Source organism: Phascolarctos cinereus, unplaced genomic scaffold, assembly GCF_003287225.1.
Source record: "Phascolarctos cinereus isolate Bilbo 61053 unplaced genomic scaffold, phaCin_HiC Scaffold_4;HRSCAF=312, whole genome shotgun sequence".
Classification (NCBI taxonomy): Eukaryota; Metazoa; Chordata; class Mammalia; order Diprotodontia; family Phascolarctidae; genus Phascolarctos; species Phascolarctos cinereus.
The window spans coordinates 221,824,279-221,839,633 of record NW_027555847.1 but is presented as its reverse complement, the minus strand read 5'-3'; the positions used below and the strand labels follow the sequence as shown (position 1 = coordinate 221,839,633).

The following is a 15,355-nucleotide window of genomic DNA, read 5'->3' as shown; positions in this document are numbered from 1 at the left end:
TTGCATCCATCTCAGATATTATACAGGAAAATCTTTGGTACAGTTTTGGTAATGGACTAGCCTAGCTAAATTTGGATAGTTTCATTACCAGAGAGACCACAGACTGATTAATGTTTTTGGCCACACCAACTCTTGAAGATTCCCTACTAAGGTGTGCAAGGTTATGGGGAGCAAGCTAGAGGGATTAACAAGGAAATCACAGATGCTTTGAAGTGATGTCATTCATATCAATGATTAAATTCATGAATTACTCTTTTATTCACATTTGCAATTCCAAGAGATAACTGCTAAAGCCCTGTTTTAAGTAATGATTGATTCAATTTAACAAACATTAAAATTGTTTACTAGATCCATACAAAGTATCCCAAAAGTCTTAGTATGGTTTTAACCAAAGTACAAAGGTCCTTGCCTTTGCGAGGCTTAAAAGAGAAGTTTTCATACCAAAGTGTTTAGCAAGTTTCACTATCCAATTAAGTGCAGTGTAAAAGTTCCTGACCAAATCAGAAGACCTAGATTACCATTGTGCCTCAGTCACTTACTGGCCATGTGACTAAGAGTACATCTCAGTTTCTCAATCCACAAAATGGATCTCCATCATATAACAATTCACTGGATTTTTGTGAAGAAAGGCTTTAACACTCGAGTTATATAAGTGCAAGGTATTATTTAAATTAAAATTTTCTTGTGAAAAGCAAATAGCTTAATTTATTAGTAGTCTATAATTAAGGGAGAATATGCTGAGTAAATGGATTTTTTTTTGCCTGAAGTGCAAAGGCTAGTTTCCAAATTTGCTCATTGCTGTTTATCTTTTAAGCTCCGAATTCCTTTTTTTTTTAAAAAAACTTGACGTATAGTCAGTGGCTGGTTTAAAATATACCAACCCCTTCTTCCCCGCATCTAGTGGTATTCAATAAAGATGGCTTTAGCTGAAGCTTTTTGTAAAGACAGAGGGATGGTCTTCACGACCTTTCAAAGTCATTTCCGGAATTTTATAATATAGCCCAGTCCCCTAGATGACGAAAGTCTAGTGGTTCTTCTCGGTGATTCAGTAGCCCTTTAGACCTGGAGAGTACCCAGAAAACTGGGACTGGGTTCGGTACACCTGGCACTCCTAGTGCCACGCCCATCCAAGGGTAACGATCCAATCCGAAGGCAATCCAAGAGGATTGACTTGCTTATCGAGCAATAGCAGCCTGCAATAGTGGGTGGCCGTTCCATCCCCCCCAGTCCCCGCCTCCCTTTCATTCTGAAAGAAAGGATCTCTGCTGAGAAGTCCAATGAGGAGCGTAGAGCCCGAGAACGACGTCTTGAACCCCGCCTCCCATCCACCGTCCCTCCTCCCTGACCCCGCCCAAGTCGAGCTCTGAAGTCTTCTGGAGGAATAACATACCAATCGGAGAGCGTCCTGTATCGGATTGACAATAGCCCGCCCAATCCCTTGGGCCGAAGCGAGGGCGACACACGCCCCTGCCTGTACCCCTCCATCGCTCCCCCCCAACCTCCTATCCTCAGCGGGGGGTCGGAGCGGCTTGCTGGGAGCCAGTGTGGAGTTGGGAGCGGGCGGTGGCGACGACTGCCCGGGCTCTGGTCACTGACTCAGGGACTCGAGTCTGAGTCTCCGTCCGCTAGGATTTGGAGGCCGCCAGCAGCCCGGCTTCGCCCCCGTCTGTGCCCCTCCTCTGCCCGTCCGGGGGTCGCGTCGGCAGCTCCCCGCTAGCTGCCGCGCCCCTCGGCCGCCTCCGCCCCGGGCCGGAGGAGCGGCGCTCCCCTCCCCCTCGGCCGCGGGGCCGCCGCCCCCAGAGGGCGGGCTGGGGCTATTCCGATGGCCCCCGGCTCCTAGCCGGGGGAGGAGGGGGCTGGGCGCCTTCGGGATCCGGGCTCAACGCGGCGGCGGCGGATGCAGACGGCCGCGGGGGGGCCGTGAAGGGGCGGCCGCCGCCTCCCGCCCCCGCTCCCGCCGTCCCCCCTTTGCTCAGTCCGTCCTCTCCGCGGCCGGCGGGGCCATGTCCGGGGTAGTGAGGACCCTCAGCCGCTGCCTGCTGCCGGCCGAGGCCAGCGGGCGGGAGCGCCGGGGCGGCGGCGGGAGCAGCGGCGGCGGCAGCCGGGACTCGGAGCGGGAGGCCCGGCGGCGGAGCCGGGAGATCGACGCGCTGCTGGCCCGGGAGCGCAGGGCGGTGCGGCGCCTGGTGAAGATCCTGCTGCTCGGGGCCGGCGAGAGCGGCAAGTCCACCTTCCTGAAGCAGATGCGCATCATCCACGGCCGAGAGTTCGACCAGAAGGCGCTGCTCGAGTTCCGGGACACGATCTTCGAGAACATCCTCAAGGTGAGGCGGGGGGAAGGCCACGGGGGGCACGGGGAGGGGCGCACGGGGGGCAGGCTCGGGCATCGCCCTCCCCCCCCAGCTGGGGAGAGTGGGGTCTGCCGGCCTCCGCGGGTCCTACCTGGTGCAGGTGAGGAGAGCCAAATGGCTGGCCGTCCTCCGGGTGCGGGTGACAGTGATGTTGGGGCAGGGACTTGGGCTGGGCCCTCCATCGAGGATTCTCCAGTGAAATAGCATTCTCCCTCTGAGCAAACAAATCAAGCATTTATGAGGCACCCACTTTTTTGCTTTACAAATCCTCCCAACAACCCTGGTAAGTAACATAAGGATCCATTTTATAACTGAGGCACAGAGTTGAAGTGACTCGACTAGGGTCATGCAGCTAGTGGCTGGATTTGAACTCAGGCCGTCTGGGCTAGGCTTTTCTCAAAGCCGGAGGCCTCCGTGGTATACTAGACTGAGTGCTGGATTTGGCGAAGGGTCAGAAAGACGAGGGTTCGAATATGGACTCTGACACTGTTTAAAAACAACAGCTGGGGAATTCCAGAGGCAAGTTTTAAGTTGTGTGACCACGGGCAAGTCACTTTTAACCTTTCTAAGACCCCAGTCTCCCAGTTTGTAAAATGGGGACAGTGATATCTCAGACTTACCTCAGCGTTGTTGTGGGGATCAAACGAAATAATGAATAAGGTGCATTGCAAGCTTTAAAATGCTGTAATAAATATCATGTATGTTCCATTTTTGTCTTTTTATGTGTCTCCTAGTATAATGCCCGACTTATAGTAGGCACTTAATGCTTAGTGAATTGAATAGAAATTGAATTGAAAGTGCAAGTGGTTATTTTTGTTTGGGGGTCTATAAGGAAACCTGACGTCCTATATTTTTAATAACTCAGACTCTCTTTTTTGCCATGGCCAAAAAGTAGTCTTTTCTTTCACTGTCCTGATCCTTTGGGGATACTGTAGTGTGGATGGTAAATCTGGCCATTTTGTGCATTTGGTGTGTTGATATTAGGAGCTGGAGAGACCATGGCTGGACTTCTAAAGGAAAACCACATTGGGAACTTGGGGTAGCAAACCGCTGCATATTGGCTGCTTACTTTAGAAAGTTGCTGTGTGATGTCTGTGGTTTTCCCACTCCACCCTTTAGAGTCTTCAGTCAAAGCTGATGAGGAGGAAGTTGTCCTTGCTCTTTTCAGGCGTGTGCAATCAGAAGAAAAAATCCCCAAATCTGTTTTAGTGTTATGCAGTGTTAAGAAATGGTCACAAGAACTTTGGGGAAGTCATTGAGTGGATGCAGAGTTGACCTTCTTTCTCTATTTGGTCATAATCATTGGCTTACTTTTTCTCTCCTGGTCAAAAGAGGATAGTTTTCAAGCCTCAAATTGTCTTTTTGCTCATTGTGGAAGTAGGGGGAAGGGAATGGGAACATAGACCTGAGGACTCAGAAGCCTTGCGAAATGAGTTATTCCAGGGAACTAGCCTGGTGTCCTGGAGGCTATGGATTTTATCTTGCGTTTAAGATTTTAAAACTGGAGATGGCTTTAGAGGTCATTTAGTTTAATCTTCTCATTTCACAAATAAGGAAACTGAGGTCTAGGAAGACTGACCTTCTGAAGGTCAATCTTAAGTGGCACAGCCATGTCTAGAATAGTTCTCCTGACTAGTTCAGTGATTTTTTCACTAGGTCATGTTATTTTCCTTTATAGACTTATTAGAGAAGTTTAGAAATGGATAGGAAAGAAAAAGAAAAACTGGCAAATACCCCTTTTCTTCTTTCCCCCCTTTTTCAGAAAACAAGTTCAATTTAGAACTTTCACAAAGTATTTAAGTATCAAGGCTAGTTTCTAATTCAGTAGGGATTGAGTGTGTATTTGGAAAACTACCATTATTTCTAGGAAAAATGCATTTGATTTTCTTTTCTGGCCAAAACTGTTGTTTGCCACTTAACAGTCATACTCAATATAAATTATGCCTCCTTCCTGGATTGAAAAAACAAGATCGTGGCATTTGATTTAGGTTAAGGACCTTACGGTCTCCCAGTTTCTTCAAACTCAGGAGGCCACTGGCAACATAAATATCATAAATATGACGGTTAAAAAATAAAATAAGGACTCTTGAAAATCATAATTATAATTTTAAATGAGTTTAGATAATCTAGTCTTAACCTTTACCAATGCATACAAAACATTAACTTTTACTTTTGTTAACTTTTAGCAGAAACAAATTCCCCATTAACCACACAGGTCTTTCCTTCTCAACTTTTATGTAATCGTAGTTCCATCTTAAATTAAACTTCAGCTGTTCTAACAAGAGAATAATGGCGTAGAATTCTACTTTGAATTTAGAACACAATGCATGGGACATGTCTCATTGCTGAGAAAGAGATGGTTTTTAAAGGTTTTAACAGTGGTTTTGCAGTTATTCGGAATAATATGAGTGTTTGCAAATACTGTTGGAATTGCTGTGACTGAATTATCTAGTTTTTTCTTAGGAACAACTAATTTGATTTTTCCCCCCTTACTACATTGAATCAGCTGATTATGTGAATGTCATGGAAACCTGACCTGAGTCTATCTGCTTGTCTTCTTTTTATGCTATCATAAGCAAAATCCTCTCTTTTTAAAGAACTTTTTAACTAACATAATGCCTAAAAGTGAATGAATTGATCTTATACAATTGATTTGCTTTTTTTAAAATTAAGTTTTCTTTAATTCTGAGCTGTTTTTATAACTGCATTTTCTCTTAAAGCATCAGTGTCACAGCATGTTACAGCAGCTTTGGGATAAAAAACAACTGTTAAACTGTCCAGTACAAGTTTTCAAATAACAGTTCTTACTGGCCCCTACCCAGACATAGCCCAGATAAAATTTTTGGTCAAAAATATGAAATAGACCCACCTGCTTTAGTTTAAGGATATAAAAAAAGGAAACCAATTGGACTGTTTCAAGTTGCTTATTTTATGTAAAATGTCTATATAGTGTAACACTTTTCAGAATACAGTTAGAGTGATTATGAATCATGTTTTATTATGAATTAGTGTTCTGTACCTTACTGGATCCTTAAAAATCAGAAATTGCTGTAGTAGTGTACACTATAACTCAGCTCTTAAAGACTTAAAAAAACTAAGTTACTGTCAACAAGAAAAAAGAAAAACTTTTGTCAAAGCAAGCAAAGTCAATAATACCATTACATAGATTTGATAGTTTGCTCCTCCAATATTTGTGTGAAAATAGTTTGAATTTGGCTTGGCAGTGAATTACTACCACTTTACAAGTGTATTTCATGTTAAATTTCAAGACTTTTTTAAAAAATTGAATTTCCTTTATGTTATGAACCTGTCATCAACAAACACTACCACCGTTTCGTTTTACAGAGAAGAGCTAAAAAGATTGCGTATGATGTGAACACTGATTATGTAGTTTATTTTTTAAGTATATAATACATTTAACAAGGTAATAACAAAATTGTGCTCTTTAAGTTTTCTTCTGGATTTTTTCTAATTTTAAAAAAGTCTTACTGATAGTCTTTTTTTTTTTTTGCATCTGTCTCCCTATCCACTAATTTATCTAACCCCCTTGTAACAAATATGTGCAGTCTGAAAATGTCTCATTTTTTATCCCTAGGCCATCATCTCTCTGCTAGCAGGGAGAAGGTCTCTTGCTTCAACATCAGTCTTCAGAATCCATGACTGGTCACTGTTTAAAGTCTTGCAGGGTTGTTTGTCTTTTTTTTTTTTTTAACATTATGGTAATCTTGTAAATTGCTCTCCTGGTTCTGCTTATTCATCATCGGTTCATATAAGTCTTCTCAAGTCTCTCTGAATGCTTCATATTCATCATTTCTTTCAGTGCAGTATTGTTAAAATATTCTTCAATTGATGGACATTCACTTTGTTTTCAGTTTTTTGCTGCAAGAAAAAGTGTTCTGAGCATTTTTGCACATATCAATCATTTCTGACCTTTTAGGAGTCTGCCTATTAGTGGTATCGCTGGGTTAAAAGGGATGTGTATGTATATAACACAAAATGTTCAGCCATTCCCCAATTGATGGGCATCGCCTCAATTTCCAATTCTTTGCCGTCACAAAAAGAGCTGCTTTAAATATTTTTGTGCGTATAGCTCCTTTTCCTTTTTCTTTGATGTCTTTGGGGGTGCAGATCTAGTCGTAGTATTTCTGGGTCAAAGGGTATGCAGTCATTGTTTTATAGCCCTTTGGATATAGTTCCAAATTGCTCTCTAGAATGGTTGGATCGGTTCACAACTCTACCAGCAGTGCATTTAGTATCCCAGTTTTTCTACACCCTCTCCAACATTTGTCATTTTTCTTTTTTGTGATATTTGCCAATCTAATAGGTGTGAGGTGATGCATCGGAGTTGTTTTAATTTGCATGTCTAACCAGTAGTGATTTAGAGCATTTTTTTTATGTGACTACAGATAGCTTTGCTTTCTTTGTCCAAAAACAGCCCGTTCATATCAATTGGGGAACGACTCATATTCTTATAAATTTGACTCAGTTCTCTCTACGTTGAGAAATGAGGCTTCTATCAGAGAAATTTGCTGTAAAAAATTCCCCCAGTTTACTGCTTCCCTTCTAATTCTGGCTTTATCGGTTTTGTTTGTGCAAAATGTTTTTAATTTGATATAATAAAAATTATCCATTTTACATCCTGTAATGCTCTCTGTCTCTTCTTTGGTCATAAGTTCTTCCCTTATCCTTAAATCTGACAGGTTAAATATTCCATGTCCCTCTAATTTTTCCAATTTTTTTTTTGCTCATAATAATTTTCTTGTAATATTACCTTTGATGTAGCCATTTTGACCTTATCTCTGTATATGATGTGAGATGTTGATCTGTATCTAGTTTCTGCTAAACTGTTTTCCGGGAAGCTAGAGAGTCTAATAGATGAGGTGAAGAGTGAGTGAATTTCAGGAAATAGGGAAGTGTAAAGGCACAAGAGAGGAGATGTTAAATTCAAGGAACAAGGTACTAGGCTAGTTTGTCTGGAACCAGAGTGTGGGAAGGGAAGCCAAATAAGTCTGTAAAGTTAGATAGAAACCAGATTGTGAAGGGCTGTAATAGGCTGAATAATTTGTATTTTATCCTAGAGGCAACAAGGAGCCACTGAAAATTTTTGAGGAGGGTTGTAGCATGGTTAGACCTACACTATATGGAGAATAATTGGAAAGGTACATCTAGCCATAGAATAGAGTTAGAGCTAGAGAATACCACAAGGAGCTTTGGGTGTTAGGATTAAGTGAACTTTCAGTTCATCAGACTTGTTGGAAATAAATGATATGTACAGGTAACTTAAATATAACTTACTTGTAACAATGCTTTATGATTGTATGTATTACTAATTTAGAATTTTTTTGTTTGCTTTGTCTGTTGGAATAGAATTTCCATTAATTGAGGAAACAAGTTTCACTTTACAGTATATATAAAAAGTTAAAATAAATTATAGCCCACTAATATGAGGCCCCATCCCAGTGCCAGAATGCTTTTAGATCCCTTCAGACAGAAAATTCTTGTTAACCATAGATAATAAAGGAAGAATCAGTATGTGGAAGCTAAAGGCCTTCTGACCAATTTTCCAACACCTAAAGAAACAAAGATAGAATTGATGTATCTGTTTATGACCTAAAATTATGATTTTTTAAAAATGCAAATCTTTTTCATCAATTTTAACGGTTCTAAAAAAGAATAAAATTTACTTATGTTAAAGTGAAAAGGACATTAAAGGAACGTCTGATGCCAAGGGGTCCAAGTCCTTTAGAACTCTTAGTCTCTGAGCAATTTTTGTTTCTTTGGTCACACAATCACCAAACTTGCCATTTAACTATGTAGTGGATCTTGAATGCAGATTTTTTTTTAAGGCAGTTGAGGTTAAGTGACTTGCCCAGGGTCACACAGCTAGTAAGTGTCAAGTGTTTGGTCTGAGGTCAGGATTTGAACTCAGGTCCTCCTGACTTTAGGGCCAGTGCTCTATCCATTGCTCCACCTAGCTGCCCTTTTGAATGCAGATTTTTTAAAGCACAGCATCATAGGACCATAGAGTTAGAGGTCATCTGGTTTAGCCCCCTTCATTTTACAGATGAAGAAATTGAGAGACCTAGAGAGTTTAAGTGGCTTGCCCAAAGTCACATAAAAGGTAAGTGATGGTACAAGTGGAATTTGAACCTAGCTCCTTTGACTCCAAAGCCAGCGCTCTTTTCATTATATCACATTGACTCTCAGAGATGCAGAAGTCTGCCCTGGGTCCTCTTTCTGTGTTTGAGACAGCAGTAATTTGCCTTCCCAGCAAATTTCACAAAACTATCCAAATTTTACATTTGGACACACTTGGGTGGTCCTTTTGTAATACAAAAAAAAAAACCTTTTCCATCAGTTGAAAAATCCAGAAAAGAAGCCTCTGGTCATTTTTGGGGAGTTGTATGTATAAATTGGTCTTTCTCCACAGCTTTCAGGTTTGCATTTAGAGATAGCTTAACAAAATCTGTTTAGGGTTAACAGTATCTAACATTTATTCGTATTTATGTAAGTTGGAATAAAGTTGTACTTCGGTCTTATTGCTAACAGCTTGTAATTATTTTCTCCATTTCTCCATATTTGAAAGTATGGACATGGATAGGATATTTTAAAAATGGAATTGACTGTTTAAACTTAAGCATTTATCTGTAGGTTTAATTGCAGGATGATCTTAAGCCAGAGAAACTAATGATATGTAATAGATTTAGTACTTAACTTGCATTACCTGAATGGCAGTGCTTCATTTTTATTTCATACTAAAACTATAACAGAGATGGCTGCTAACTTAAACGTGTTCTAAATTCACCACCAACAGCAGTCATTGTAGAAAATCATAAATGGCCTTGTTAACCACTGGAACCTGGGAAATCTCACTCTGACATTCCCAGGAAGTGCCAAACTCTCTGGCTTTTAGAAGCTGGAGACATATCTTCTAGCTTCCACTCTCTCTGAGTGACCATCCTGGTATTCTAAGGGTTGACTAGTGTAAATTTGTCCACTCAGATTTTTAGAGTGGGAAAGAACTTGAGAGGCCATCTAGACTCCCTTATTTTATTTACATATGAGGAAATTGAGGTTGTGACTTGCCCAGGTTCATGCAGTTAGTAAATGACAAAACTGGGATTTGAACCAAGATCCTCAGACTCCAAATTCACTCCTGTGCTGCCTATCAGAATATCTGTGGGTCCCCTACTTCCTGGAAAACCACACTTCTCCCCAAATCATTTGTGTTTTACCAAACATCAGTCATTTGACCTTGGAATAATAAAACTTGCCACTCATGCAAACAGAAGACATACTAAACTATAAAATACTGCTTTCTTCTTACATAAAATCAATTAAATGAACAAAATAGTACATAAGATTATCTATTGCATGACTCTGCCCCTATAGCTTGTCTTAGACCCAGTCTTCTGGATTCTAGCACTTCTCAGTTCTTTTTCTTCCCTCCCACTCTGTCCTCCTTTCTCCCTCCTCAAGCAGAGTGGCTTAAAGCTCTGACCTCCTCTGGAGTTTTACGGCAGTTCAGGATTGGCAGCTCCAGAGTACTTGAGTTCAAGGTTCCAGGTTTTACCAGTTGCTCCAGACATTTTTAGGAAAGACATAGTCCCGCCATTTGTTTTCTCCATCTCAAGAGTTAAGCAAAGAGGTTCATGTAATAAAATGCAGTTCCTAAAGGCTATACAATTCATGACCTCAGGGGCTGGGGGGGGTGTAATATTTAGATTTTGAAGCAGTTACAAGGACATTGCACTTACATAAAGAAAATTGAATATTCTTGGCATTTTCATAGGATCATGTGGTCAGAGCTAGAAGGGACCTCACAGATTATATAACCCAAACCCATCAAATGAGAAAAATGAGCTAAATTACATGTAATAAGCATCAGAGGTGGAATCTAGGTTGACTTCTGAGCCATTGTACTTCTTTCCATTGTACTACCTACATGTGTCTCTTCTATTGTAGGAGATAAGGAATTTTTGATAGACGATTCATAAAATTATGAACAGTGCATTAGATATCAATATTTTGTCTGTTTTGGGAGGGACAGATTTCATTAGCATAGAGAATTCCTGATTAGGAAGTTCCCTCCACCTATGCAGATTGGGACCTACTCTTCATTTATTCTTAAAGTTGCCTTCCCGGCACTGAGGGCATAGTGAACTGTGGGACTGAAGGCAACTCTACCCCCTTGGGCCATGCTTTCTTTTCTTGTCTGTCAATAGCTTACCTTTTTGGATTAAGTTAAAGTATGAGGGTAGTACTCATTCTGATTGCTTACATTATAATTCTCTGATAGGTTAGTCAGTCAGAACCTTTCTTTTGTGTCTGTCTATGTTTAGGATAATGCTTAGGATGGATGTGTCAAACAATGTTTGCTTTTGTTATCTGCAAAATACACTGTTTTAACCTGTAGAGTCACATGTACTTTGAGACTCTAGAAGTGCTGCATTGGTTCACCTGAATGAATCAATCTGGAATTTGTTCTGGTTTAGGACTGTATGACTTGACCTTGGCAGAGAGTGTACTGGCTAGTTGGTCTGAATGAAGGAAGACTTGGAAATGTTTAGAAAAGTGGTGTGGCTAAGTTTGTCCCCCTCAACATCAGCGTTATGAATCCTTTGAATTTTGGTAGTTACTGTGATATTTCTTAATGGACTTAGAATCCATAATGTGATCTAAATTTATGTTATCCTTCAAGCTAAAATTAAGATGCTACTGCTAAGCAATAGACCTGGAAATTTTTAAAGAAAATGGAAAAGTGCTCTGAAGTCTAAGCGTATTGCCACTAAAATGCTTAGTAATACTGAGCTTTGGTTTCCTTGTCAGTTAAAAGAAGAATCACTCAGGTTTTTGTGAGGAATGACTATATATTTGAAAGGACTTCAGAACCTAATGTAGGAGTCTTTCGAATATATATGTTCAAAGTTGGGGGTGGGGGAGAAGGCTATAAATTTCAAGATGTACCTTCTGATTTGAGTTTGATGTACTGGTGATTTTTTCCCTATTTGTTTATAGGTATAGATATTCATGTGGTCACTTTAAGTACTTTTTGATAACTGAAGTAAATGAAACTTATTTAAGCGAACTCTTATGTACTCAGTGAGCCAGCTGCACTGGCTTTTTTGCTTTTCCTCACACATGGCATTCCATTTCTGCCTTTTCACTTATTCTTCTCTGTGCCTAGAATATTCTCTCTCCTTATCTCATCTTCTGTCTTCTCTGTCTTCCTTTAAGACGCAGCTCAAATTCTACCTCCTGCAGACTTTTTCCTGTACCCCCCATTGCTGGTGTCTTCCCTTTGAGATTGCTTTTCATTTACACTGTGTGTGTATGTATATGTGTGTGTGTGTGTGTGTGTGTGTGTTTTGTGTGTTGTCTCCTTCATTAGAATGTGATCTCCTTAAGAGCAGAAAGTTTTTTTGTCTTTCTTTGTATCCTCAGCATTTAGCATGATACTTGCCATATAATAAACACTTAACAAATTCTTATTTGATAACTGGCCCTCAAAGATGGAAGATATGCCACTATTGAGGATCTTCAGAAGAATTGTACATTAGGTTTTTTTTTTAAAAATTCAACTTTGAAGTTAAACACTGAACCAAAAAGGTCTTTCCATATACATAGCAGGACACAAAAACGGGATATGATTTGTTGAATCTCCATTTCATATTGCCTACTTGTTAAAGTATATAATAGATTCCACACATAACTTTCAAAACTTCTGCTTCTTTTTGCTTTCTTCTGTTCTCTCATCTGCATTGAAAAAATGCTTCATGTCCCTCTTTTTTTTATCAATATTGCTAAACCCTCAACTTCCTAAATTGCCATCCCCGAATTAAAAAAAAAAGCAAACCTTGTAACAAATTATCATAGTCAAGCAAAATGAACCCATACAAGAGGCCACATCCAAAAATATGTATCTCTTTCTGCACCTGGAGTGTTTTGTCTTAGTTCTTCTAGAGAGGTTTGGTCAGTAGATTGATCAGAGCAATTAAGTTGTTTTTCTTTACAGTGGTGGTGTTCTTGTATAAGTTGTTCTCAAGTTTCTGCTCATTTCCTTCTATGTCACTCTTATCTAGGATTCTTTCATTATCTCTTTAATCATTTCTTTTTTGATTTTTTAAAAAAGTTATTTCTAAAATTTAGTTCTTTCAATTAATAAGAATTATTTTCCCTCCTTTCCACTCCACCAAAACAAACTCCTGCATCAAATATGTCCAGAAATGTATGTCATAATATGCATTTTGAATCCATCTGTTCTGCCTTCTTGCAGGAGGCAGGTAGCCGACATCATCTTCCATTCTCTAGAACAATGGTTTATCATTGCATTGATCAGAGATCAAAGTCTTTCCAGTTTTTCTTTATAATGTTGTCATTATATAAATTATTCTCCTACTTCTGCTCATTTCACTGTTCATTAGTTAGTTAATACAGGTCTTCTCAGTTTCCTCTTAAACAGTCCATTTTGTGATTTCTTACATGAAACAGTGATACTGCATTACATTCACATACCACAATTTGTCTAGCCATTTCCTAATTGATGGCTACTCTCTTAGTTTCCTTTTTTTAACTCTGAAAAGGATTGTTATTAATATTTTTATACATGAGTTCTTTTCTTCTTTCTTTGATGTCTTTGGGGTATAACCCTAGGAGTGGTATTGTTGGGTCAAAGGTTATATACAGTTTAGTGACTTTGGGGACATTGCTCCAAATTACTTTCCACAATGGGCAGACCAATGAACGGTTCCATCAACAGTGCATTAGTTTGCTTGTTTTCCTGTAACCCTTCTTTGTAGTTTCTTACAGTGCCATAATATTCTATTATGTGTTCACATAACAAAATTTGTTCAACCATTCTCTAAATTGATAGGCACTCCCATAGGTTCTAGGGTTTCTATCACTTTTTAATTTCTTCGTTAGGATTAGGAAGGTTTTGCTTATAACTAGTTCCCCAGTATTATCTTCTCTTCCTAAGCTCCAGCTCCCCAAATTCTTTCGTATTTCTACATCAAACAGTGAGTGTTTAACCCTCCTCTGTCTGTTGAAGATAAGTGACATTCATCTGATACCCACTCCCCTACCCCTTCTTCCATGCCTGTGGTACTCTTCTCACATACCTCAGTTGTGAGAAATGCCAAGTTCTGTCCCCTTCATCCTCCTTTTTACACTGGTGTGTTCCTTACCCTCTCTTGTCTTCTCTCTTTTAAAACTCTCAGAAGAGAACCAATCTATCCCTGTGTCCTCTGTTTTTCTTATTTAATGCCCTCAATACCCTTTGAATACGTTAAAGTTCTGTAAGGGCACTTTTTTTTTTGCTCTGTTAGAATGTTAATACTATGTCATCATATAGTGTCTTCCTATTGCTCAAATAAATTTCCCTAAGTTTCTCTTGTTTCCGTTTCAAAGTTCCTAGTCTACCATAACCTTTTTATCAGAAATACTTGCAAACTCCCTACTGTATTAGAATCCATTTTTTTTCAATAGGATTATGCTCACCTTTGTAAACTAAGTTATCCTTGGTTGTAAGCTTCTTTTGCCTTTGGAATATCGTATTCCAAGATCTTTCATTTTTGTTAGAAGCTGCGAGGTCTCATGTGATCCTGATTATGTGGTTCCTTAGTACTTAGCTTCTTTCTGGATGCTTACAGTAATTTTTCTTTGATAAGGGAACTCTGGATCTTGGCTATGAAATTCTTGAAACATTTCCTTTTGGGATTTCCTTCAGGAGGTTATTAGTGGATTATTTCTACCTGGTTGGCTCTGGACAGTTTTAATTTTAATTTCAATTTCTTAAAATATAGTGCTTAAGCTTAAATTTATGATTTTCAGGGAGTCCAGTTATTCTTTTTTTTGCTAGGCAATGGCGCTAAGTGACTTGCCCAGGGTCACACAGCTAGTAAGCATCAAGTATCTGAGGTCGGATTTGAACTCAGGTCCTCCTGACTCTAGGGCCGGTGCTCTATCCACTGCACCACCTAGCTGCCTCTAGTCCAGTTATTCTTAAATTATCTCTCTTGGGCCCATTTTTCACGTGATTTGTTTTTGATATTGGATATTGTACATTTTCTTCTTTTTTTCCTTCTTTGACTTTTCATCTTTTCCCTTAGGCTTTCTCCTTTTATTCTATTTCTTGACATCTCTTGGAGTCATTGATTTCTTTTTGATCTGTTCCAGTTTTTAGGGAGATTGTTACTTGGGTAAGTGTCTTTGCCAAGAAAACCCCAAATGGGGTCACGAAGAGTTGGACGTGATGGAAATGTCGTTGAACAACGAGAACATTAAATAATCTTTCTGATGTGTGTGCATATCTGTATCTTCTTAGATACACTCACATACTTTTTTGCCTTGTGAATAAACCCTAGAAAATATTCTCTTGTGGTTTTGGAGTATGTGACATTTACCACAGGGCTGGGCTAGGGAAGATCATGAATTGCTTTGAACTTGCTGAATTTAAGATGGCTATGAAGAGTGAAATGAGCAGAACCAAGAGAACATTGTATATAGTAACAGCAATATTATTTTACCAACGACTTTGAGCAAATAAGTTATTTTGAATATTATAAAAACCCAAATTAACTATAAAGGACAATATTATTTTACCAACGACTTTGAGCAAATAAGTTATTTTGAATATTATAAAAACCCAAATTAACTATAAAGGACACATGGAAAAGATACTATCTGTATCCAGAGAAAGAACTGATAAATAGAAGTATGTATAGAATAATTTTTGGCATTTGGGTATAATGGTAGCCATCTCTAGAGTGGACGGAAGGGAAAAAAAATAACTTTACATGATAATTTTGTTGTATATTTGAAAGGAATAGCAAGTTGTGCAAAGTAGGTTTGCAGTTTCATGTGAAATCTTGTTTTTATTTTACTGTGTTATGGAAATGCTTGTTTTATTCCATAAATTAAAAATAAAATAAAAAATATGTCTTATGAGATATCCAGTTTGCAATGCCCAATAGACATTGATGGAGAATTGGAGCTCAGGAGAG

At 39.3% G+C, this 15,355-nt stretch overlaps 1 protein-coding gene across 1 annotated transcript in view; it reads left to right on the top strand.

The window, feature by feature from the left end:
• Positions 1 to 1,443: 1,443 nt before the first annotated feature.
• GNA12 (G protein subunit alpha 12) overlaps positions 1,444 to 15,355 on the top strand; it is a 132,470-nt gene continuing 118,558 nt past the window's right edge. The window contains exon 1 of the mRNA XM_020975230.2: positions 1,444 to 2,324. Within this exon, the coding sequence (XP_020830889.1) occupies positions 2,004 to 2,324 (321 nt within the window). The 5' untranslated portion in view covers positions 1,444 to 2,003. The remainder of the gene's footprint in view (positions 2,325 to 15,355) is intronic.